At 43.7% G+C, this 23604-nt stretch overlaps 1 protein-coding gene across 2 annotated transcripts in view; it reads left to right on the forward strand.

Moving 5' to 3' along the window:
• The window catches only part of dusp8 (dual specificity phosphatase 8), a 42828-nt gene that overhangs the window by 6951 nt on the left and 12273 nt on the right, over positions 1 to 23604 (forward strand). For both annotated transcript variants that reach the window (XM_022754301.1, XM_022754300.1), the window contains exon 3: positions 9341 to 9479. In XM_022754301.1, coding sequence (XP_022610022.1) covers positions 9341 to 9479 — 139 coding nt within the window. The remainder of the gene's footprint in view (positions 1 to 9340; positions 9480 to 23604) is intronic.

The raw sequence follows: 23604 nt of genomic DNA on the forward strand, positions 1-23604 counted from the left end.
GTATGTTTGTGGCAAGCTTCCACTTTGCTGTTAAGAACAAGACAATGGGTGGAGCTTCAGAGCTAGTTTTGCACTCTGACTGCCCTCTGGAAAGGGGCATGTAAAATGACAATATACATAAAGGGATCAATGGAATGGTGATCAATTAAATACTGGTCCTTTAACCCAGTTTGAGCTTATGAAGAAGCATTAAACGTCTTCATGTTAAAACTATCAAGTCAAGATTTTGATCTCTTTAATTTTGTCCCCTCGTACACACACCAACAAAACCCAGTTAAAAAGCTGATTATTTGACTTTAAAATACATGTGTGCCAAGCAGACTTTGGGGCTTTACAAGATTTTCCTCTGACAGGCAAAGGAAAACCTAGTGAGTCTTCTTGCAAATGAGGATGGGGAAATACTTCATTTACAGTACAGTGCGTCGGGATAAGTCAGCAAAATCTTCAGCAGAAGCAGCAGAATCAGCATGGGAACACAGAACATGAATGCAGAAGGGACTGCTGTGACAAAATATATTGATGAAGAATTCTGTTTGTTCCCTTCATTTGTTTGTTATTGGACAAAGAGCCACAGGAAATATGTTAGTCTACTGCTCAGTGCTCAAGGAATAAAGTTTAGGGTGTATTGTGTGATGCATGTAAAGTACTATACAGTAGATGCAGTGAGTTGGGACTGTAAGACTGTCTTTGAGATCTCAGATTCCACTTCCCATGTCAGCAAGTGTTCACCCTGCTGAAGTGTCCCTGAGCAAGACCCTGACTCCGTAATGTCTCCATCTGTTTCTCAGAACGTTTCCAACAGCCTGATCCGTGTACCACTGTGGTTCTGGATTGGGCTTCTTCTGTGCTAGCCCGTGCCTGCACCACATCAGCCGATGCTATATTTGGCGGGCAGGCCGGCTTACTGTAGGTTTGTTGCTTATCAGTGGCCCTGAAATCGGATCCTCCCGTTTTCCATGACTTCTCCTCCGAATATGACAGCCTTTTTTCCATGGCCTGTCCACTCGTGGCATGCTGACTCCAGTATTTTTAGTCGCTGTGTGAAACTGAAGGAACTCTGAGATGGGAAACCTAAACGGGCGTGGGGAGGGGGTTGACGTTTGTGTGTTTTATGCATGGGATGTGTTTTTTGCCACCATGTAGTTTGTGTGCGCATACATCACCCAGCAGTTTTACACGAGTGGACAAAAAAGCAACAACGAAACTGTGCAAGTGGCGGATGAAGGTCCTCTTCTTGGCAGCACTCTTTCTCCAAATGTTATTTTTAGGTATTTGTTTAACTTTTAACCACGACACGCCCACTGACCCGCAGTAGTCAGTGACACATAACAGGTGATTGAGTGGGATGAATGGCGGCCCATAAAATGCTATCACTTTTGTTTTTTTTTTGTTTTACTTCCTGGTTGCCAGGAGCAGGTTGGAGAGCCTGACCTGTCACTCATCTCATTCAGTTAAACCTACTTAAGAGAGTGAATTATGACCTGCTTTAAGCCTTGGAGTTGTAGCTGACAAACTGACTTTGTATTTCCATCTGGTGCATTGCATGAGAACTTTAATCACCAAAAACACACCCTGCCCACCAAATGGCAAATAATTATACATTATTGCTCTAGATTATTGCTTTGCCGCTCCTGTTGGATTACAGTTGACGCTTGTAGGTGACTGACACTTTCCACATGGTCAGATGGTAAAATGGATGAGAACTGTAGATTATTGTTACTTTCTCAAGTCAAATGACCTTCAGTTCAGCTAATAGCGTCTGTATAATTGGTACATTGGCTGACAGTCCCCTTGCGCCTGCTGTTTCTCACAGACTCTGTTATTCCAATTAGTTTTAATTCAGCTTTATTGCAAGGGCTTCTGGCAGTCGAACCTACATGCCATTCTTCTCACCCAAAATTTACCACTGTTAGCTGGACAAGGGTCTTGTGTAATGCCTCTTGTATTAGTGCTTTCTGTCAGCCTGAGTTACATGTACCTGGATACAAAAGAAGCTGCTAAGCCTGAAGGCCACACGGGAGATACAGCATCTGAGAATGCGTGACTCACCCCGACCAAAACATCCAGTTTAGCTCAGATAATGGTTTTATTTTGGGTTTTGACGATTACTCTTGCAGTCTACAGATTTAGACAGAAAAAAAACAACAACAACAAAAGAAAAGCTGGAGCGGCTAAAAAAGCTGGAGCTGGAGAGCTGTGAAGTGTGCAAGGCTTTGGATTTAGTCAGAGTTTGAGTTTCATTACTTCAGTCAGAGCAGCAAGCTTCAGTGTGTTTCTGTGCTGGGTGTGTTGGGTCCATGTCTGTGTGAGGGCCCTGTGGTTGGCAGATCTCATGCTGTGGCACCCTGTAGAGCCATGCTTCCTCCTGATTTCTCTCAGTTTCAGTCTCATGACAGCTCTGTCTGTCTGTCTCCCCACAACTGCAGCCTGCAGCTTCCCACCAACGACCTCTTCCTTCATCATTTATTCGTCCTTCCTCTCCTCTTCCTCTCCGTGCCTGGTGTTGCCCCATGGCTGGTTTGTTATTATCCATTCCCCACCCCCAGTAAAGAGGATAAGGCTTGCGATTAATGCTAGGCTGGATAAAGCTGGAACTAGCCGGGTGAGAGAGGAGGGCCCGACAGACCCAGACTCTTTTGTTATTGGCTAAGCATGACATCATCCCTTTTGTGCGGCCACTGGCAGGCCGCGGGCTGGGCACGTGCAGACTGGCTGCGTGGTGTTAAAGCCGGCTCCCAGCTAACCCCTCACACACACACACACACACACACACACAGATACACACACACACGCACACCATCCTCTCTACCCCCCACATGGCTCTGAGCATCGCCAGGAGCACCGCCTCAGCCAGCCAAGACAGCAAAGGACACCATTGTGGCTCTTTGTTGGGGAAGTGAATGCAGGAAGCGGGAGAGCAGTACTGAGGGTATTCATGGATGGGTTGCTGCCTCCACCTCCTCCCCGGCTGCCTCCCGCCTCACATCCCATTGAGCACTAATAGCCTGCATCCCCCAAAGCGCTGCACTCACCCTCTTTCATAGATCCTACCAACGCTTCAGTTAACTGAGCTGAATGAACATCTATGACCAGCACAGCAGCAATCAAAATGGTGTCCACTTTCTTCTCCCTTTCACATCCCATCCCTTCATAGCCTCTTTATTAATGCTCTCTGTTAATGTAGGTCAGAGAGAGCTGGACACAGTAGGTGAGGTAGGTGGTAGTGGACCTCTGCTGGGATAGAAATGGCACAGGCTTAGTTGGGAATCGTGCTTCCTCGTGCCTGTTCTGACAGGCTGCAGGGCAGGCGGCTGGTTTCTTGGCTTAAGTCTGGCTAATCCTTGATGCTGTGACCGGGACAGCCGGCCAGGCAGGCCTGACAGATGGACCAGAGGTTTTTGCTACCAGCAGTCAGGCTTGGGAATCACCCTTCCCTCTGTATGAAGACATGGAGGCCAGACCTCTGATGAACGGGACTCAGAGTCGTAGAGAGAATACAGCAGCCTACTCAGAAGACACAAATAGAGCAAGTTTTTGATCTGACATATTTTATGTAAACACAAAAATCCACTGGATTGGCATACTGACCTAAATGAGTGGATTGGGTATCAGCCAGATGTGACTGATCCACCATTTTTTTTCATCAGTGTCCTTGTAAGTTTAGTGTTTCCAGTAACTGACTACACAGAGTTCCACACAGTGTGGTACATAGATTTTAGATTTGGGGAAAAGAAGGTACGTGTATTGGATCAGGAATCAGTCTGATACTGGGATCAGTATCTGGAAAAGAAAAGGAACATTGCTCCTTACTAATTTATTGGCAATTGACTTAAAGAACTAAGAATGGTAAATCAATTACACTGGTTTATTAGTCAATAAATCAATAAGCTGAATGACAGAAAATTGATCAACAAGAAATTTTTAAAAGCATATAATCATTTAGGTAAATGCTGTTTAATGTAAATTGATTACTTTTGATTGCTGTACTGTTGGTCAGTTTAAACAAATGATTTCAAGACATATATAGATATATATAATGTACAGTAGGTATTGAAATACATATACAGCATATACTGGATTTATATATTGAAAAATATTGCATATGATGGGAAATTTTGCAATATTTGATATTTTGATATTATCAGCCCAAGTCTAAAACAAAGACAAAATGATTTAGCCTTATATCTAAGGGCAAAGACACTGGTTATGTCTTTGGAAAACACCATACAGTTTTCATAATAATATTGTTCTGAACACAGAAGTTTCCAGTAACTGCAGTACTCTATTTCAAAATTAAGGACAACACATGAGTGGTTGATGTGTCATTTGTCTTGACAGTAGCAGCAGAACTTAGTTGATGACTCACTGCATGGATTGTTTCCCTGATTACCCAGAGGGCAAACTGGGAATTTTTTAAATGTTTCATTCACATTTTTCCTTTTGCTCAGTTCAAACAAAGGCACTGTAGCCAGCGGTGGTTTTTCTACAGAGTCAGACATGTCATGTGTTTGCTTAGATGAGATCATGGCATGAATCATTGAATCATTGTTTGCTTAAAGATCCTACTGTCTAAGATAGACACACACTCATTTATTGTATAAAGTTTCAGACATAACCTACTGCACCCTGAAGTAGGAGTAACATGTATATAAAGATATACCTTTAAGATGTTAAAGAAAGATGGAGGAATGATTCAGAGAATCTTTGCTGATATGAAATGTGGTTTTTGTTATAGGCAAAGTGAGGAGGATTAACCGGATCTACAGCATGCATGCTCTTGATAGACAACATTTTAGTTTGTGTGTGTGACAGAGACAGACTGGCAGACAGACAGACAGAGAGACAGACAGACAGACGGAGATAGAAATTGTATACTTGTGTATAAATGTGTACAGGCATTACTTGCATCTGAATATGTAACCTGTGAGGAGCCTGGTGTGTATACTGTGTGTGTGTGTGTGTGTGTGTGTGTGTGTGTGTGTGTGTGTGTGTGTGTGTGTGCGTGTGCGTTAAAGGTCCTCTGACATTCAGCAGTGTGAGTGTGTGACCAGATCAGGTGACCACATCTATGGATGTGATGACCTCACACTGCACATGCACAAAGGCATCAGGGACTTTCACCACCCTGCCACATCCTTGTCTGAAACACACACACAAACACACATACACACACACACACACACACACACACACACACAGATACATATGGTTGAAATACTGTACTTTACACTGATGATATTCATTCCCTAACCCATAAAATTCATCTACATCCTCAACATAATGCTAAACCTGTAACCAAAACCCATAACTCTTACCACTATTTTGTGTTTGGTCCTCACAAGGATACAAGTACAGGAACTCCATGACACACACATCACACCTACTAAAGCATACATGGAAGTGGCAGCTGCCAGTGCCAGTCAATGACATCATCTGGCCCCAGGGTGATATCTGTACAGCGGCGAGTTGTATATGTCTCACCCTGTGTGACAGAGTCTTAAACTGAGGGATCAATTGCTAGCAGAGGTCGCTGCCTGTTGCAGCAGATCCTCTATCAGTACATAATGTACTGTATGTAGTGTCAGGTGTGCCACCTGGTGCAAAAGACTGACATCAAAATGCACAGTGTGTTTTTATTCTCCTGTGTCTACTCTTGGGCTCCATGCAGCTTTACATTCATAGTCTGAGCTGAAAACACTGCCAGTCAAAGAGAGTTCTTACTGCAGGCGACTTGTTTTCTGTGGGACATCCCACAGAGCACACACTGAGAGGTCCTGGACCGCGCTTCAGGAATGTGGGGCCATTTTTAGACTGTTTGTGCTGATGTTGTGTCACAGGCCGGTTCACACACAAACACACATACTGTCCTGCTCAGCACTGACCTTGTCACTGGTCAGTAGCACTGCTGAGGTCAGGGGAAACCATGTTTCACTTTCTTACACAAGCACTTACCGTACGCCAGGGCCGTGTTTTCCCACAATTCCACAGATATCTTTTGTTGCTACCCATCATTTATGTTTCATGTTGTGTTAGTGTGTGTTTGTGTTTGTGTACAAAGTGTCCCCACAGAAGAGCATTGACAGTAAGACCAAGCCCTCATGTGCCAGACCTTGTTTTTCCTCCCACTCCTTTCATATTTTATAACGCGGGGTCAGTTAGAAAGATGCAGAGTCTTCTGACTGTCTCTTGCGCAACACCTTCATTTTTTTTCACATTTTCTCTTTTCCTTAATTCACATAATCAGCACAAATGTACACAATCCTACTGGATTTCATCTGCTCTGTCTCTTACTTTCTTGCTGTCTTCCTTTGCAAATGACAGGAGAAAAATAACTTCTCCCCCTGTGACCGCTCCTTGTTTATGTCCTGCTGAGATGCCAGTCTTCAAATCCTTTACAGGAAGCTTGGGTGCTGCAGGATTGTAGCATTTGGTCTGCCAGTGCCACCTTCTGTCACTCTCTGCACCCTCCTCCTCCCTCTTATCCCTCTCCCTAAAGCTGATCCTCCTCCTGCCTCAACCTTCCCCTTGATCCCCTTCTTGGGCTTCCTCTCCTTGTTTCCTTCTCCCTTCTTTCCTCTCTTGTTTTCCCCCATTTGTTCACCTCTCTCCATCTCCCCTCCCTTTTCTCTCGCTCTTTGCCAGTGGCATTCCTTGTTTACCTGCAGTGTGCATGCGTCAGAGCGCCTGGGCCAGTACAGTAGTAATAGTGGTGATGCTGTAGCACTGCAGAGGGATGAGAGATCTGTACTACTGCTGCAGTCTTGACAGCCAGCCCCATGCTCCCCTGGGTCGTTGACCTCTAACACTGCAGCAAACTCTATGCATATCACATACGGAGCAGGATGTATAGCTGTAGCTTATCGTTCATACAAAATGTAAAGGATAGCTGATATCCTCCTGTCTGTACTATCATTCATCCACTATATTAAATATAGGCTGCTAATAATAAGCTGCTGTTTCTTTCAAACTCGCAGAAAGTGCATTCAAAGGGGGTGAGAGGAGGTGTAATTTCATCCTGCTGGCTGAGACGTTGAATGAATCTTCCAAGTGCACTGTGGAGATTGTGAAAAATCCACATTAAACAATATTTTAATTGTTCACTTTGTTCTTTTCAGATGAATTTTAATAGTCATCTGTTTTGTTGTAACATAACATCAACACCTCATTATAAACCCCATAAACTTCAATGCAGTGCTGGTTAGTAATTCCAAAGAGTGAGGAAAAATTCTTATACTGAGTAGTTTTATAGACAGCTTATACAGATGACATACCGTACATAAGATATACTGTAAGTTATGAAATCGTTAAGTAGGGATAAATGACCCACTGTTTTGTTAAACCTGAATGCATTACCCACTGCTTGTCCGACAGTGAGTAACAGACTGATTAACTATTTTATCTTTACTCCAGCACTCATTTTATGTTTTCACCCTAGAAGTGAAACTTTGTTTTGCACTGTTTGGCTGACAGAAAAGTGTGTGTGCATTTGTGCATGGATGCGCAGCATGTAATCCTCACGCATTGAGACCAAGATCCCAAATTAGATCTGATCCCATTAGGATTATTAGCCAAAATTATCCACGGTTAGTAAAGATGGAGGTGTAGGGCATTTAAAACAAAGAAAGAGACATGAAGATTAAAATGTAAGTAGGAAAAATAACAAATAAATGTGTGCTATAGACATTTAAAAGCAAGAAAAAGTGGAGTAATCACTCATTGTATTTTACATAAGCATGGCATTGATGTCTGTTACCCACAAATGCATGCTAACAGCCACCAGGCTCTTCTAACTAGTACAGTTTTATTTGATTGTATCTCTGCATTATATAGTCAACAGTTGAGAAATGACAAACATTGGGATAGACAGATGTGGATTGACATGCATCTTTCTCGATTGATGTTACAAATCAGAGTTTCTGCCGCAGCTTTCCACGCTTTCATGTCAGTGTTGGTGTTTGATGCAGGCAGGCACAGCTAAACCGGGTTTCATTGGACCAGTGTTACTTCTAACCAGACTGACTTTGTCCTGTCCAGATCACCTGCGTGGCTGTCTGCCAAGGCGCCCTGCTCCAGCTGCTCTGTAAGCAGAAACATAATCAGGCACACTCCATGCACACTGTGTAGCTGTGTATACCATGAGCTATCATCACCAGTGTGCCTTTCAGCACACACAGGGTGAAGAAGGGGCTGGGAAGCACTTGAGAAAGTGCAATTTTGCCTTGAAGCTAACGGCTGTTTCATGGCACGTTTTAGATGAGGATGGTGTTCTGTATGTTGAGGTAAACAAAGAAATGGAGTGGGTTGTTCTATCTCATCCTCGTCCCCCTCCATCTTCTATTTTCCCCTCCACCACATGACCCTTTTCCTCGCCTCAGTTTTCTCTTCCTCCTTTTCATCTTCATTTCCCCCTTGCATCTTTCCCCATCTCCTCTCCATCTTTCCCCTACCCTGCTACTCCACTACCCCTCACAATCTCTGCCCCCCCCTCCTTTCTGCTCGCCCTCCATTCCTCCTCCCCTCTCTCTCCTCTCCTGTCCAGTGGCAGTTCAATGATGCAGTGATTCATAGCTGCAGTAGGCGCTGCCTGATGGTCATGTGACCAAACCCTGCCTGACAACATGGGGAACAACACACAGCCTGGTTCGTGTGTGTGCACCAGCACATGCTCATACTCTCCCATGCAAACACACACACACATACACACACTTCATCACACTGGCGCATGCTCATATCTTCTTTCTGACAAAAATGACATAAACAGCATCACATTGGTGCATTGATGGACACCAACACCCTTATTGGTGTAGCCAGCTTTTATGATTTTACTGACATCACCTCCTGTTACAACAAATAACCCTCTCAGCAGTACCTGCACAGTAAATATTACAGTCATAGTTGCACGGTGCAACACTCAGCCTTCATGCATAATTCATCCCATCTTCATAACTTACTCTAGAATCACCTCGAGTTCCTCCTGCTTACTGTTGCCATCACTGGCATCAACAGAGCCAGTGTTTATTGTCACAACTGCCAGTGCTGTGTTTGTGAGTTCATTTTCTTTTCCTTGTTGCTGCTTCCTGGTGTATATAAGGGCAGCCGCAGCAGCTCACGAGCATTTATTGTCAGAATGTTGTTGCATGACCTCACTCAGCCAAGAGAAGATGTTTCCTCATGACAAAGCATCTCTGATGAAACATACACTTAATGACACTGTCCAATATGCTAAGTAGATGCCAGTCATATTAACTAACTCTGTCTTTCTTGTTGGTGCTGAATGCTTGCTGTATTTTCCACAGTGCTGAACTTGATTCGCTTCCTTGTTGTTTATCCTTTTGTGCAGGTGGAGCTGGGCAGGAAGCAGGAAGTGGTGGTTTATGACCAGAGTTCCAAAGAAGCAGGGCATCTGTCCAAAGATGGCTTTGTGCACATTCTCATGGGAAAGTTGGAGGGCACCTTCCACAAAGTGTCCCTGCTCACCGGTATGTTAGTGTGTGTGGAGCATGATCGTGATGAATGCAGTGTGAGCAGGATATATAAGAGGAACAGCTTCTAAATTTCTTTGTGTTTCTGTATTCATTACCCTTCCTTCACTGAACAGCAAGCAGGCGTATGTCACCTCATCCCTGTGCTTTTTTAAGTGGAGTAGCTTGTCATGGCACAGTTTGGTCAGCAGATGTCACTAACGAGCACAACAAAGTGTTTTTCTCCCCAGTCATGTTATACTAGTTGTTTCTCATTTCTTAACTGGCAGTAGTCAGACTTTCACAGGTTCACAGGTACAAGTGGAGGTAGCAGAGAGAGCCTGGATACAAAGCCTCTCTGGTGACTCTTTGATGCTTAAGCTTCCCTCCAGTCTTTCTCTTACCCAACATCACTGAAATACAGCTGAAGCTTAACTTCAATCCCCTGGCCTTATTTACCACAGTTATTATCCTGTCATAGTGTCCACTAAGCACACTAAGACTTATAATTGAGCCCCAGCAAGACTGTTAATAGCCTCGTTGAGTTAATAACATCTCAATTGCAGTGGCTGCAGCTTTTTCAGGGATGACATTACACACACATCCACCAGTGGAGGCGAATGAATCCACCCCAAATGTGTCAGCAAAGAAAGGAGAACGTAATCTGCCTCAGTCAGGATTGGAAATAAGACGGCAGAGGCATGCTGCTCGGGCAAATCTCTGCTCTCTTCTCCGCATCCCCATATCCCCATTCTTCTTCTCCTCCTCTCAGTTCTCCCCCTCCGCTGGGAGATTAGCGCTTTTTCCTGAGTCATTCATAGATGCCGAGGATTGCCTCAAAGCACCCAGGCTCCACAATTAGTCGCAGTCACAGAGATGTACTGAGCACATGCTTAGGCTGGGCACACCCGAACATACTGTATTGCACACACACACAGCCGTGTTCAGTATCTCACACACACACACACACACTAAAAGCTAGGATTTTCCTCCCCAGCTTTTTTGATCAGACATCATACCCTTCTTAATGAAAGACCCCTTGTCAGCGATTACCTCCGCTTCCTCTTTATCAGTCTCCTCAGCTCACTCCTGCTAAATTTCTTCAGGAGAAAAAAAAGAGAAATCTTTTTTTCCTTTCATCCATTTTTGTCCCTGCTTTTCTGCTGTTTCCACGACAACAGTGGCAGAGAATATTCCCCAGAAGGACTCAGCCAATGGCATTGGCTGTTGTTTGGGTGGTTGTATTATTGGGGTCAGTGGAGCTAGCAGCCAGTCTGTGCATACTTGATGTTTACGTGTGCATGCGTGTATGTGGGTGGGCAGATGGAGGGTATTGCGTGTACATGCAAGCATGCATTCGTGCATCATGTGGATGAGTGCTGCAGGATCTGCATGTTTCTCACAGAGATGATGTGAGTTACGAGATGGGGAAATGATTGGCAGAAATCTTTTTTTTTTTTTTTGAACAGTTGCTGCTTAAATTATTTTGATTAACAAGATGTGATCCTGATTAGAAAATAATGAGTGAAGGTACAACAATTAGTTAACTGGTCAAGTCATCTATCAAGCATGAATTGCAAGTATTCTCTGGTCCCTGTTTCTCATATGAGGATTTTTCTATTTTTGTAACCCTGTAAATTGAATATCTTTGGGTTTTAGACTATTGGTTGGGAAAAATAAGTGATCTGAATTTTGTGGCAGGCATGTTTCACTATTTTCTGACATTTTATGGGCAAGAAGATAATGGATAGATTAAAATTATTCTTAGTTGAGGCCCTTCTTTATTCCCTCCTTCCTTTTTCTCTGCCTTTCTCCTCATTCCTGGCTTTAATTGGCTTTACTCCCCCTCTCACATTCTTAAAGTTTCAAGATACTTTAAAATTGCAAACAGTAATCCTCCTCACACACTCTCTCTCTATCTCTCCTCTTCCCTTCATCCTCTACCCTCCCTCTCCCGCCCCCTTTTCCACCTCTCCCCCCTGCCTGCCCCTCTACAGAGCCTCTGATTTATGATGCTAATAATTCCTGCGATGACTTCATATCTGACTGACGAATTATTTTCAGCCTCACGCATGCAGACCACACACACATACGCACATGCACACACTGTAACATTGCTGCAAATCAAGTGAGGGGTAATGCGGTCGGGAGGGGTGAGGAGGTAGAGTCAGATAGTGAGATGAAAAGAAAAGAATCCATAAATGGGATGGACAGGGTGAATCAAAGAATAATTACTGAGCTTGCTGTCTTGGGGGAATAGGATTTTCTGCCTTAACTGTTACTCATGCAGAGGCTTTCCACAGAGAGATTAGGGCACAATCTTGCAGAGACACACATTTCAAAAGTGGGTTTATGTTTTCCATATTTTAAAGCTAATTTTTTAATTACTTTAACCTCGCTGAAACTAAGAGAATTACTTGATAGGAGATTGGCAGATAAGCTGCTTAAATAACAGGCTACATCACATAATTGCATGTACTGGGACCATATTGATCCAAAACCAATCGGTGACTCCTCTTAGGTTTCTCTCCATTCACTAATAATCAATAAGTCAGGTTTCAGAGCGCACACCACTTCCTACATTTAGATGAGGTCATAGAATGAACCGTGCCCCAATAGATCCATTGCTTTTGTGAATGAGGCAAGCAATCCAGGCAGCGAATGCCTCTCACCCCGTGTTTAGTTTGAAATATATATTGACACTGGATGTGACGGTGGTGGCAGTTAGAAAATGTTAATGTGCGCACATGCACATGAATGCATGTGTGTGTGGGTTATGCGTGTATGCTTGTGTACACTTGTATGTGTTTGGGTTATTTCTTCATCGACTGTGAGAGTGTTTGTGAGAAACATGTCTCTCTGAGGACAGCCGTTTTTTTTTTTTTTTGCAACAGCAATGATCTCACCCATTTGGAGCTCAGGCTGATGTGTCTTGCCTTTTTCAGAGTTCAGACTTTTTGTAATGTGTATTTGTGCGTGTGAGTGTGTGTATGGAGGAGAACATCACTTGGTTGGAGCCAGCTGCCTCCCCAGTGGGTCTAAAGTTTGCGTGTTTCCCACCAAGCTGCAGCACACAGCCAAACCAAAGACAACACTGCCTGCTAGTGTGTAGCTAGGTGGTATGTTAGCTGATGCCAGTTGCGTAGCTTTGTCATGCGTCACGTCAGCTTTGATGTACGTCTGCCAGGGTGAAATGGTTTGACGCTGGCATTCAAACCTCATGTTCTAGTTTTAACAGAGGAAGCTGTGGTGACAGAAAAGAAAGAGAATAATCAAAAAGGGAAAAGAGAGAGAAGAGAAAGTGTGGAATATGTACTCATGTTCTACAGATGAAAAGAGAGAGAGTTGGATGAGGGTTTCAAGTGGACAGGAGGTGGTGATAAAAATAACAGCGCATTTTATTCATAGCACACACATTTTGCCGAAGTACTGTAAAACCTGACAGCTAGAAGTTAGAAGCCTGAAATAAAACAAATGCAAAAAAGAAAAAAGAACAATATAAAAGAGGAAATGAAGGTGTAGGGACATGCAGGTGTGTAATCATCCAATCTGTATGTGGGTCTGTGTATATATGTGTGTGTGGAGGTTGCAGATGTGCAAGACTGCTCCTAATCTTTCCCAGTGCCATCTGCCAGTGTTTTTCGTGGGATTACTAAAGCGTCACACCACTGGGTCAAAGAGATAGAGCAAAAGGAGAAAAAAGGGACACACAAGGAAATGAGATAGAGATGAGGGATGAAGGCACGTGCTGGACGTGACTAGATTCTCTGCGCTGGGAGATGGAGGGCAGCATGATCAGGACATCTGAACTCAAGTGACTTCACTTACGCTCAACAATTATCTTTAACTAATAATGCGGAAACAAGTTCTTAATCAACAGAACGATTTTGATAATTGGTTTATTGTGTAAGTAATTTCTGCTCGTCTCTGTGTTATGTCATTGTAAATAGAACATCTTTGGGTTTTGAAAGTATGCAGGACATTTTTCACAATTTTCTGACAAACTGATAATGAAAATAATAACAATGATAATAATGCAGAGGTAGTTGTTCATCAGTCAAATAATTTATCCACAAAATGTAATCCAGATACATAGATAAGTATATAGATGTGACCTCTGACCTCCACCTGTCATGCATCAGCTAAACAGGCTTAGTGAGATTTGAGCTGTTTCACATTCCTCACTACATACTAAAAGTCCAGGTTTTGAATAATGTTATGCATTCACACTGAAAAGTGGCAAAATTAAGTACACTCAAAGATGTCATGATGCATACTAAATTCACGTAACCTTTAATTGTGGGGTCGATGGACAGTGTTGTCCCAGATGTGCACATCTGGAAAGAATTAAAGCGCAGAAACAGTTTATGGACACTGAAAAGAATAGAGAATACACTATTCAGTCTGTTTTCATTTCTCTTTCTTTAGTCTCTAGTTTCTGTGTCATTTCTTGTATGAGTGAAACATATATGACAATGATAAATATATGACGCGTACTGCAGTATTTGTATGTCGTATGTAACTGGGACATAGTTTTGGTTTTCACAGGTTAGCACTCTGAGTCCCACGCTGTCAACCTGCCAGCTCAATGCAAAAGTACACAGGAAAAGACATGACGATGACACACTGATGAGAGGTATTAGGAGATGAAAGGTGCCGCTCTCTCTCTCTCTCTCAATTTCTTTTTGCTCGCTCTCTTTTTCTCTCACACACACTCAGAATGCACACAGGAGCTGCTGTGTACCCCGGGGCTTTGATGAGATCAGGTTAGGGTGTGACTGCACAGACAGAGGTACAAAGGTCAATTTAGTTATGTGTCATTCTTCTGTGCAGTTATACAACGGGGCGGCGGCCCCTGTGTGTGTGTGTGTGTGCGTGTACATCTGTCTGTGTGTGTGTGTGTGTGTGTGTGTGTATGTGTATGTGTGTGTGTGTGTGCATGTGCGTGTGTGCATGTGCATCAGAGAGAAGCTGAAGAGGTGAGGTAATCGTGGGAGGCCAAATCTCACAATGCAGCCGTTCACAGAGACATTCCAATGAGCTACATAAGGAGGTCTGTTTGTGTCAGTGTGTGTTTGTGTGTATGCATGTTTTTGTGTGTCTGTGCGCATGTCTGCATGAATATGTGCATATGAAGTAGTGCGTGCACGCGCATGAGGCAATGTTTGAGAGTGCATGTATGAGAAAAAGAAAAAAGACAAAACAGAAGGAGGAGAGCTATTGAGGAGATGAGGTAATACTCTTCGTTTCATTCTGAATGTCTGTGTGTGTATGTGTGTGTGTGTGTGTGTGTGCAAGCGTTCAGTTGGCTACCTTTATTCATGTCTATGCATGTGTGTGTGTTAGTCAGAGTGTGTGTGGTCTAAGAGCTCATTCAGTGAGACAGGCTGTCATGCTGACCTGTGCAGTCTCCTCGAAGCTGAAAGTCTTGCTTTATGGTTTCTTCTCCTTGTGGAGCCCAGCAGGAAGTTTCTACATCCCCGGAACCAGTCCGGCAAACACACACACTTGCATGCACACCTGCAGAACAGTAAAGTTCGAGTGTGTCCTCAATGCTCCAATAGACACAAATCACTGATTTCATGTGATCAGAAACTGCTGAACATGCAGAAAGCATCACTTTGTTGCTTTTCTAAACTTTCTCTACATGAATCTCCTGCATGTGTTCGATGCCCAAAGGTGCTGCCTGCATACCTGCATCTTGAGTTGCTGCCGACAGCGCCATCTCAAGTCCTTTTAGGGTTAGACAGGAACATAAATAAAACTGTAGATACCTGTGCGATCAGTCGAGCTGTGTAAACAATGTATGATTGACATTTATTTACTTACTGTTCTCTAGCTCCAGGTGTGTTGTGATTGGCCACAGTGCGGGTCAGAGAGGTTGCACATTAATTATAGTTGTGTGCCTGAGGTCCACGCTCGCCCTTCCTCCATCCATCATCTTTCTTCTTTCGACCATCTCCTTCACCTGCATCTCTTAACCTTCTAACCTGCCTTTCTGCACCTCCTTGCCCCTTTTCCCTCCTCTGCCTCCTCCCCCATCTGACCTCTCTCCATTACGCTGTGGGGAGCTCCAGCAGATCAATGATTTCATTGAGAAGGAGCCAGTGGTGCCATTAGGAGGTGAGCTCACCTTCCCCGGGGAGATCTGACACATTATTCTCAGTGACCTCGCCTTCCTGTCCATCCCTCCTTCCATCGTTCCTTCAGCCCCTTTACCCCACCCCCACCCCCAATTTCTTCCTCTCTTTCCCCCTCTGTCCTCTTCCTCCTCCTTCTGCCTCTCTTCTGTTTCACGGTGCTGAGAACAGAGCTCTATTTTTAGAGCCCAGACTCCTGTGGTCGTCACATCTGGCGCCAGTGGCCTCGGTGCTCTCACCCTGGCTTGTAGATACACAAACACTCACACACATACACACACACACACACACACATACATTCGCCCCACCCCAGCCAGCACTGAGGGAGCACAAAGGTCAAAGAAAATGGCCCACAAAAATATCTATGACATCACCTCTCCGCTCTGAAAAGTCGCTGCAGACTTTGAGAAGCCTCGGAGCTGCACAGTGACATAATGCTCTGTTTTCTGCAAACAGTCACTCTGCAGGTATTTAATGAGCTCCCTTTTTAGCCTCACACCTTGATGAGGTATTGTGCAAATGCTTAATTTGCACACACACACACACACACACACACACACACACACACACACACACACACACACACACACACACACACACACCCCGGCAAGCAAGCAAATGCATGCACATATGGATAGACTCACACACTCATACACACACACATAATATGGTAACAGGGCCCAGAGGAGGCCTGTACCGAGTTTTATGTAACAATGTTCTGTTTCTGCCAGTGTTCTCACCCCCTCCCCCGTCTGTCTCATTGGCCTCACATGATGAGCTTGATGTCATTTTCCCCTTCTTTCCCTCAAAACTGGAGAACAAAAACAGGCCAGCGTGTGTGTGTGTATGTGCGTGTGTGTGAGTGTTTGTGTGTGTGTCTCTGTGCACAGTATGATGTGTATGTGTGTGTGTGTTTATGCGTCTGTGCGTGTGTTTATGTGAGCCGTTGCCAAATGTTTCCACCATGATGTGAGCTCACTGCTCTGCTTGCCTCCTGCTCCTCTTCCCCTTCTCCTCCATCACCCAGAGCCCCTCGGTAACTCTGAGGGGCCACACTTTCACACACACACACACACACACACACACAAATGAAACACACAAATGAAACACAGTCTTACATACATACTTTAGCACGCAAAGGAGGAGGATGACATTTTCTCCCAGATGCACGCATATGAGAGATGTGAAAATTCCAAGTAGTGCAGATGAAGATTAGAGCTCCAGACGACAGTACAGACACACTCAGATGATATTTAAGCTTAGATCTACTATGTGCAAAGTGAGTGCCATTCTTGCTCTTTTCTAATGGTACTGAACAAACAACATGTACTATTATGTCCTCAAACACATAAGATGTAAAATTTTACCATTACTTAAGTGATCATAAATCACCATTACCATGTAAAGACAATAAAGTCTTAGTTCTATTGCATAGTTCCCCGAAAACGTCCTTGTGTAATGTGACACTTTCATCTAGAATGTCACAATCAAGTTGATAAAGTATCCAAATAACTGTGAAAGACCAACAATATGATTCATAAAAACAAAATAACCTTTGATGTCTTTTCTTTCAAGATGCACTTTGCCTGTTTTATGATAAGTAAATGTCGTGTAGAAATGCTGTGGGACTGTGCTTGTACCACAGTGCCCTGAATACTTCAACCATAGTTGTTTAAGCTGTTTTGTGTATACAGTCCATTCACAGTGCATACCTTCTGGCTCCTGCTACATTTGAAATCTATCTAGAGGGCTTTTGATGATCCCAACCCACCCCTGTCATGCATTCATCCAGCATGGAATAAAAATAGTTTGTTTAAACTGTTACCTAGGCAGTGTCAACACATCAGGTCAACAGGAGCTGAAGTTGAGCAGCGTGCTAACCCAGGCCATTTTTTTTTCTCTCTTTCTCTGTGCTACGCCTCCTCAGCACCTCATAACTCGAACCTCACCGTGAATTTGGGCCAAGGGCACGGTAGTTTGGTTGCTGCGCCATCAGTTTACCGCGGCAGCATTTATCCTGATGACTCTGACACACATGTGGAGTGGAAATTTCCAAAGGCAGAAGAAAAGGGAAAGGAGTAGCTAACAATTATGCTAGTTTATCCTACTCAGAGCTGGCCTGCTTCCACCAGATTCCATTCATGCTCGGACTGCCCACTGCCACTCCTGTCATACCGTCATTCCCTGGAACAATGGTGGATTCCTGTTTATCGCTGCCGTCTTTGATGCACTTTATCTCTGGCATGCTGTAGCGCTGCTTCCTTATTTACCTATTTGGTTGCCATGTTTTTTTTGGGGGGGGGGGTTTGTATTTTTTTTTTATGGCTGTTTTAATCAGATTTAGACTGCATCACCTCCATGTGGATGAGGTTGTATTTCTTGGCAGCTATTTGAAGTGTGTTACAGTATGAGAAAATCTATTTTAATGTGCTGTTTGCTAATTATTTTCCAAAAAAAGACAGGGGGGATTTTCTTTTCCAGGCTCGCTGGCAGAGGAGTGGACTAGTTGCCTGTAGCAGAGTAGAGACTTTTAATCTTTGGCGGTTTAACACTTTTCCTGGTATGTACACAGACTTGTAACAGAGGTCTTATTACCGTAAATACATGCTGACCACACGCAGACTTTTGGGCTGAACCTCTGGGGGTGCCGCTGCTTCCTGATAAAGGCGGGAGATTTTTCCATCGCCACAGCAACAAGCTAATTTTGGAGTTCCAGGCAGGCCCAAGGCCCCAGATTGAGGAGCACAGCAGTTTGTGATCATTCCCGGTCCCCCTGAGATCATCCCCTCTTCACACACATAAACACAAACACACTCACAGAGTCTCTCATACACAACCAGATACACACATGCATAGATGAAGGCAGCCTACAGAGAGGCCACTTCCCCTGTTGTGTAACTATTTCCTGTTTCTGATAAAGTGACATCAAGGCTCCCTGAGCTGAAAGAGGGAGACGCCTAGGGATCTCAGCATGTATGTATACAAATGCATGTCTTGAGCATGTGTTTGTTTATTTGGATTTTAAAAGTCAAAATTCCAACAGCCAGCTTTAAAAATCATTTAAAAGCATAATGAAGGCGTTGGCAGGGCACACACAGAAACAGCTTGCCCAGTTCCTCTCACAGCGTCACATCATTCCTTCTCTATTGTTCTTCTGTAGCTGTCGGAGTGATGTCACTGTCGGGTTGTGGATGTGACACATTCACACACACACGAACACGCGCACATACACATACACATACACAGTCTCCGTGGCCTGTAATGGCAGGAAAGCCAACCCTGACCGCCGTTGTTGCAATAGCCGCTGTCACCATATCCTGTACAACCAAATACAGTCACCAGGGTCCACCGCCTTACTTCTCCTGCATGTCCGTGTGTGAGAGGACACAGCTGAGTGACTAAAAGTTCAGTAATGTGCTTTGTTTGCCCATTTTTTTTGGTTTTTTTGGGGGGGTTTTTTATGTGCATACGTTTATCTCCAAAAATCTTTTTCATAAACTTTGAATGTTATTTCACTGGAAATTAAGCAGAAAAATTATACTTTCAGTTTTTTAGAATAATGATTTGAAAATAATAATTCTTTCCTCAAGCACTAATATCATATGCATTGTAGACAATGGAAAAACCAACACATTTATAAAACACATTTCATGCCTTAAATTGTGCTATGACTCATGCTGTGTGTGCTGATGAGATAAAAGTTGGTGTGTAAAGAATATTAAGGGAAACTGATCATTTCGCTCAGCCACAGGCACAGACAGACACCCTCCACATTACAGTGAAACACTGTCTGAGACAGTCTGAGCTAATTGTGAGACAGGTAGACAAGACACTGAGGTGTGTGTGTGTGTGTGTGTGTGTGTGTGTGTGTGTGTGTGTATGTGTGTGTGTGTGTGTGTGTGTGTGTGTGTGTGTGTGTGTGTGTGTGTGTGTGTGTGTGTGTGTGTAAAACTAACAGAAGACCAGATGGCGTGGCTTCCAGCACTGAGGACAGTGTGTCTGTCAGCCTGCCTGCTGTGCTGATAGGAGCTAATTAACACTGAACTGATCTGAGACCTGCCTGTCAGTCCGCATGTCGCAGCGTTACAAGCTCATTAAAAACAAGCTGATCCGCTGTCAGCTTCTCTCTGACAGAGCAGCGCCGTTATTACACTGCTACCCCGCGTGTGTCAGACTGGCCAAAGTGTGAGAGACAGTGAGAAAGGCGAGGAGTGTTTCCAGTGTGTTCCTGCCTTCAAGTGCTGCAATGAAACCCTGTGCATCCCAGCTCGAGCCATTAGCATTCAGAATGAAATAACCATCCATTCTGCTCAAGCGAACCTGTGTAGACAAACTCACCTCTGGGGAAATCAGACAAGAGCAGTGTGCACTCACTCTTTTTGCACACATACACACTTTATTCATCTTTTCATTCCTGCACACCAATACACGTGGTTCCTGCACACACAATATTTATCCTTTATTTTACACACACACACACACACGCACACACACACACACATTACTCATGTACAATCTCAGAAAACAGCTGCGAGCTGTCTCACTCTGGGCTAAAATTAACATTCTCTTTATATGCTCACACTTACACTTATACAAAGTGAATGCACACAAGCTTTATATATGCATGCGAACACACTGTAGGCACATGCCTGTGGTGGCCAGCAGCATTTCATATTGAAGCTTCACAGTCCCACTTTTTCTCCACAGATACACAGACACACACACACACACACACACACACACACACACACACACACTGCTGAACATCTCCAACTGGGATTTTTAAGTAGTTCATCTGGTTTATGAGGGCCCGTCTGGTCCTGAAAGCCCCCCTTGGTGTGTTTGATAGCTTACCCTCTTCTCTGCTTTGTGTGTGTGTGTCCATGTCTGTGTGTGTGTGTGTATGTGTGTGTGTGTGTGTTTGGTGTCTTTGTGTATGTGCTTGAGTGAGTGTATATATTTCTGGGTGTAAACTAATTTCTTGCCAGTGAGACAGATTTACCAGTGCAGTAGCCCTGAGTGCTGAGCTCCTCCAGGGGGTTAAGTTGTTTGCAGGGCAGGGGGTCTGCTGCATGACTGATGCGAGCAAGCCTCCCCTCAGGCAGCGCAGATAGAGACGATACTATCTCATGCATGAGCACAACACATGGCCAAGAAGTACATCAGTGGTGCCTTAAATCGCGCACACCTCCCTCCTGCCTGATCTTAACATGTAAGAAGCACTTCCCTCCATGTTCCTCTGGTTTCTTCCTCGTCTTCAGCTACTCTGCCTTTCTTCTTCAACTTATCTCTTGTCAAAGCTCCTGTTATCTGTCTGGAAATCAGGGTCAGAGGGGAGGATGGAAGTTCTGTTAAAGGTAGGAGGGAAGACACGTGTATTAGGAGAGAGTATTGAAACTTCACTTAGACATCAGTCAGATATCAGTGCAACACAATAACTGAATTTTATCCATTAAAAAATACACCACAGCTCAGTGCATCAGTGTTAAACAGTCTGCCTAAATGAAATCGTAGTTTGGAAAGGAAATATCTAATCAAGGAATAAATCAACTATTGATGTTCAATATTCAGCCATAGCATAACAGACACACACATACACACACACACACACACACACACACACACACATACACACAAACAAATTTCCCACCACGCCACTAATGTCCCTTTGCAATATGACCACATCATTTCAGCTCCCATTTCCCCACAGATTAAAAAGACCCCCTCTCCCTTCCAACACCCCCACCCCCCTAATCACCCCCTACTCACCTCTCCTCTCCTCCAGTGCCTCCCCCACTCTCAATTGCTCCATCCATCCTCCCCTCTCTCTCCCCTTGTGACTACCTCACCCCCCAGGCATGGCAGCTGTGTTCTCCTGTGGGCATTACATCATTGCAAGAGCAGCCTTGTTACTGATCCCCTGACAACCAGCACTATCAACACACACACACACGCATGCATGCACGCACGCGCACGCGTGCACACACTCCAATACGCATGCACGTACAAAGATATAAACACTTGTGCACGGTCACATATGCTTGTGTTTACCCATATTGGCGTAAACAACTGTCTACCAGGTCCTGAACCGCCGCAGTAATGTCCTCTCTATCTTCATCTCACCCACCGCTCATCCTCCTCACACAAGGTTGCAGCGCACACACGCACACACACACACACAAAGATGAACTCACACACACATTAACTCACAGTCTACATCAGCCTAACCTGCTCTATCCGGAGAATGACGTCTCTCTTTCCCGTGATATCCTGACAGATGATCTCCGGTGTAGGATGACACTCCTGTCGCTGCCTGTCTCACTGGCGAGGGAAGTAGGGATGGGCCCTGATGAAATATGTTACGCGAAAAAGATTTGATTTATTTTATGATGGTAGTGCAAAGTTACCTTGGGGATTTTACTTATAGCAAATATCTACAGTTTTTTTTTTTTGTTTGTTTGATTATTTTTTAGGAAATATTGTTTGCATTGGTCATTTTAGACTGACGTGATCAGGAAAATAGGATTTTCTTGAAAACTGTGGATACCAGAACCATAAATATGTCACCTGTTCTGGTGCCTCAAATGAGTATATGCATTTATTTGCACTTATACTTATATGCATTTATACAAATATATATTCATGTATATTATTCAGCATCAATATTGGTAATTGATTAATAATGTAAATTATTTTTCAAGAAAAAAGGGCAAATGTATTTCCATCTGCTTAGTTGTGAGGATGGTCTTTGTTTTGTGATAATAAACTCAGTGTCTTCAGGTTTAAAACTGTTGGAAGGCTAAAATTAGTAATTTGAAGATGTCACATTTTATAAATCAAACCATTAGTCAGTCAAAAAAAATCATGATGTTTAATGACCATCTGGTGGAGCTGAAATCCAGGGTTTTTAAATGAGTATGTCATTACCATGTCTGTTCAGTGAAGTGTTGTGAAAAACTAAAAATGGCTCTTGACTTTGGTTGGAGAAGCTCTGCTAGAAAGAGTTTAATCAGGTTTGTCGGGTTGCAGTTGTCAGTGAATGAAAAACAAAACTTTAATCAGTCAACTTTATTTTATCATTGTATAATTGATTGAGAATTGGATTATTATGAGGTTAATAATGTACAAAACATATGATATAAAATAAATATTAAGTAGTAAGTTGAAGACTTGAAGGCAAAGTTTAAGGGTGTTTACAGTGAAGACATCAGACAACTTCCAGGTCACACCTGTTATTTCAGTGCATGGTACATAATCATTCCGGATGTTTGTATAATAAGTTCACAAACAAAAAACTAGATGCTCCATAATAAGTAGTTTGAATCCAAACATGACTTTCCTTGTTTTCCCAGCAGTTGTGTAGATGAGATTATAAGTAATGTCTTATATAAAGTCTTCTCTCATTAATCGACCCAACAGCCAAAAGCCTTAACTTTCACTCCTTGTACATGAGCGACCTTCGTTCTCTATTGCTGTTTGCATCATTCACAACACACTTCGTTCGGAGTGGCTGTTCCATGTTGTTCTGGTCTCCAAGGCCCCTTTGGCCTTTCCACACCTTCTTTCTTTCTGTCTTACACCACTATCTCATACTCATCTCCACTTCTCTCCCTGTCTGTTTTGGCTGATCTCTATGTGTGTGTATGTGTGTGTAAACTGTGTGTCGTCCCAGTAACAAGCCCTCTACCATAAAAGCACGCTCTAAATCTAAGGAGATGTCAAGGGGGGGGGGGGGTGCCCAGGGTGACAGTCCCACCTATTTCTGTCACAGCGGGGCACACATGTGCAGTCAATAAAAAAGGCCTGGCTGTCATTTATAGTGTCTTGGCTGTAATCCTCTAATTAACACACCTACTATTCTGAGCCTTGTTACCCTGCTGAGGACTAGAGGAGGAGGAGAGGGGTATAAAGAGAACAGGGGCATGGTATTTACTTTAGCTCAAAAGAGTTTGACCATTAAAACATCAGCCAGCAGCTACTTTGTTTTGTTGCTGTTGGCTTCC

This window comes from Seriola dumerili, unplaced genomic scaffold, assembly GCF_002260705.1.
Source record: "Seriola dumerili isolate Sdu_G_001 unplaced genomic scaffold, Sdu_1.0 BDQW01000219.1, whole genome shotgun sequence".
Taxonomy (NCBI): domain Eukaryota; kingdom Metazoa; phylum Chordata; class Actinopteri; order Carangiformes; family Carangidae; genus Seriola; species Seriola dumerili.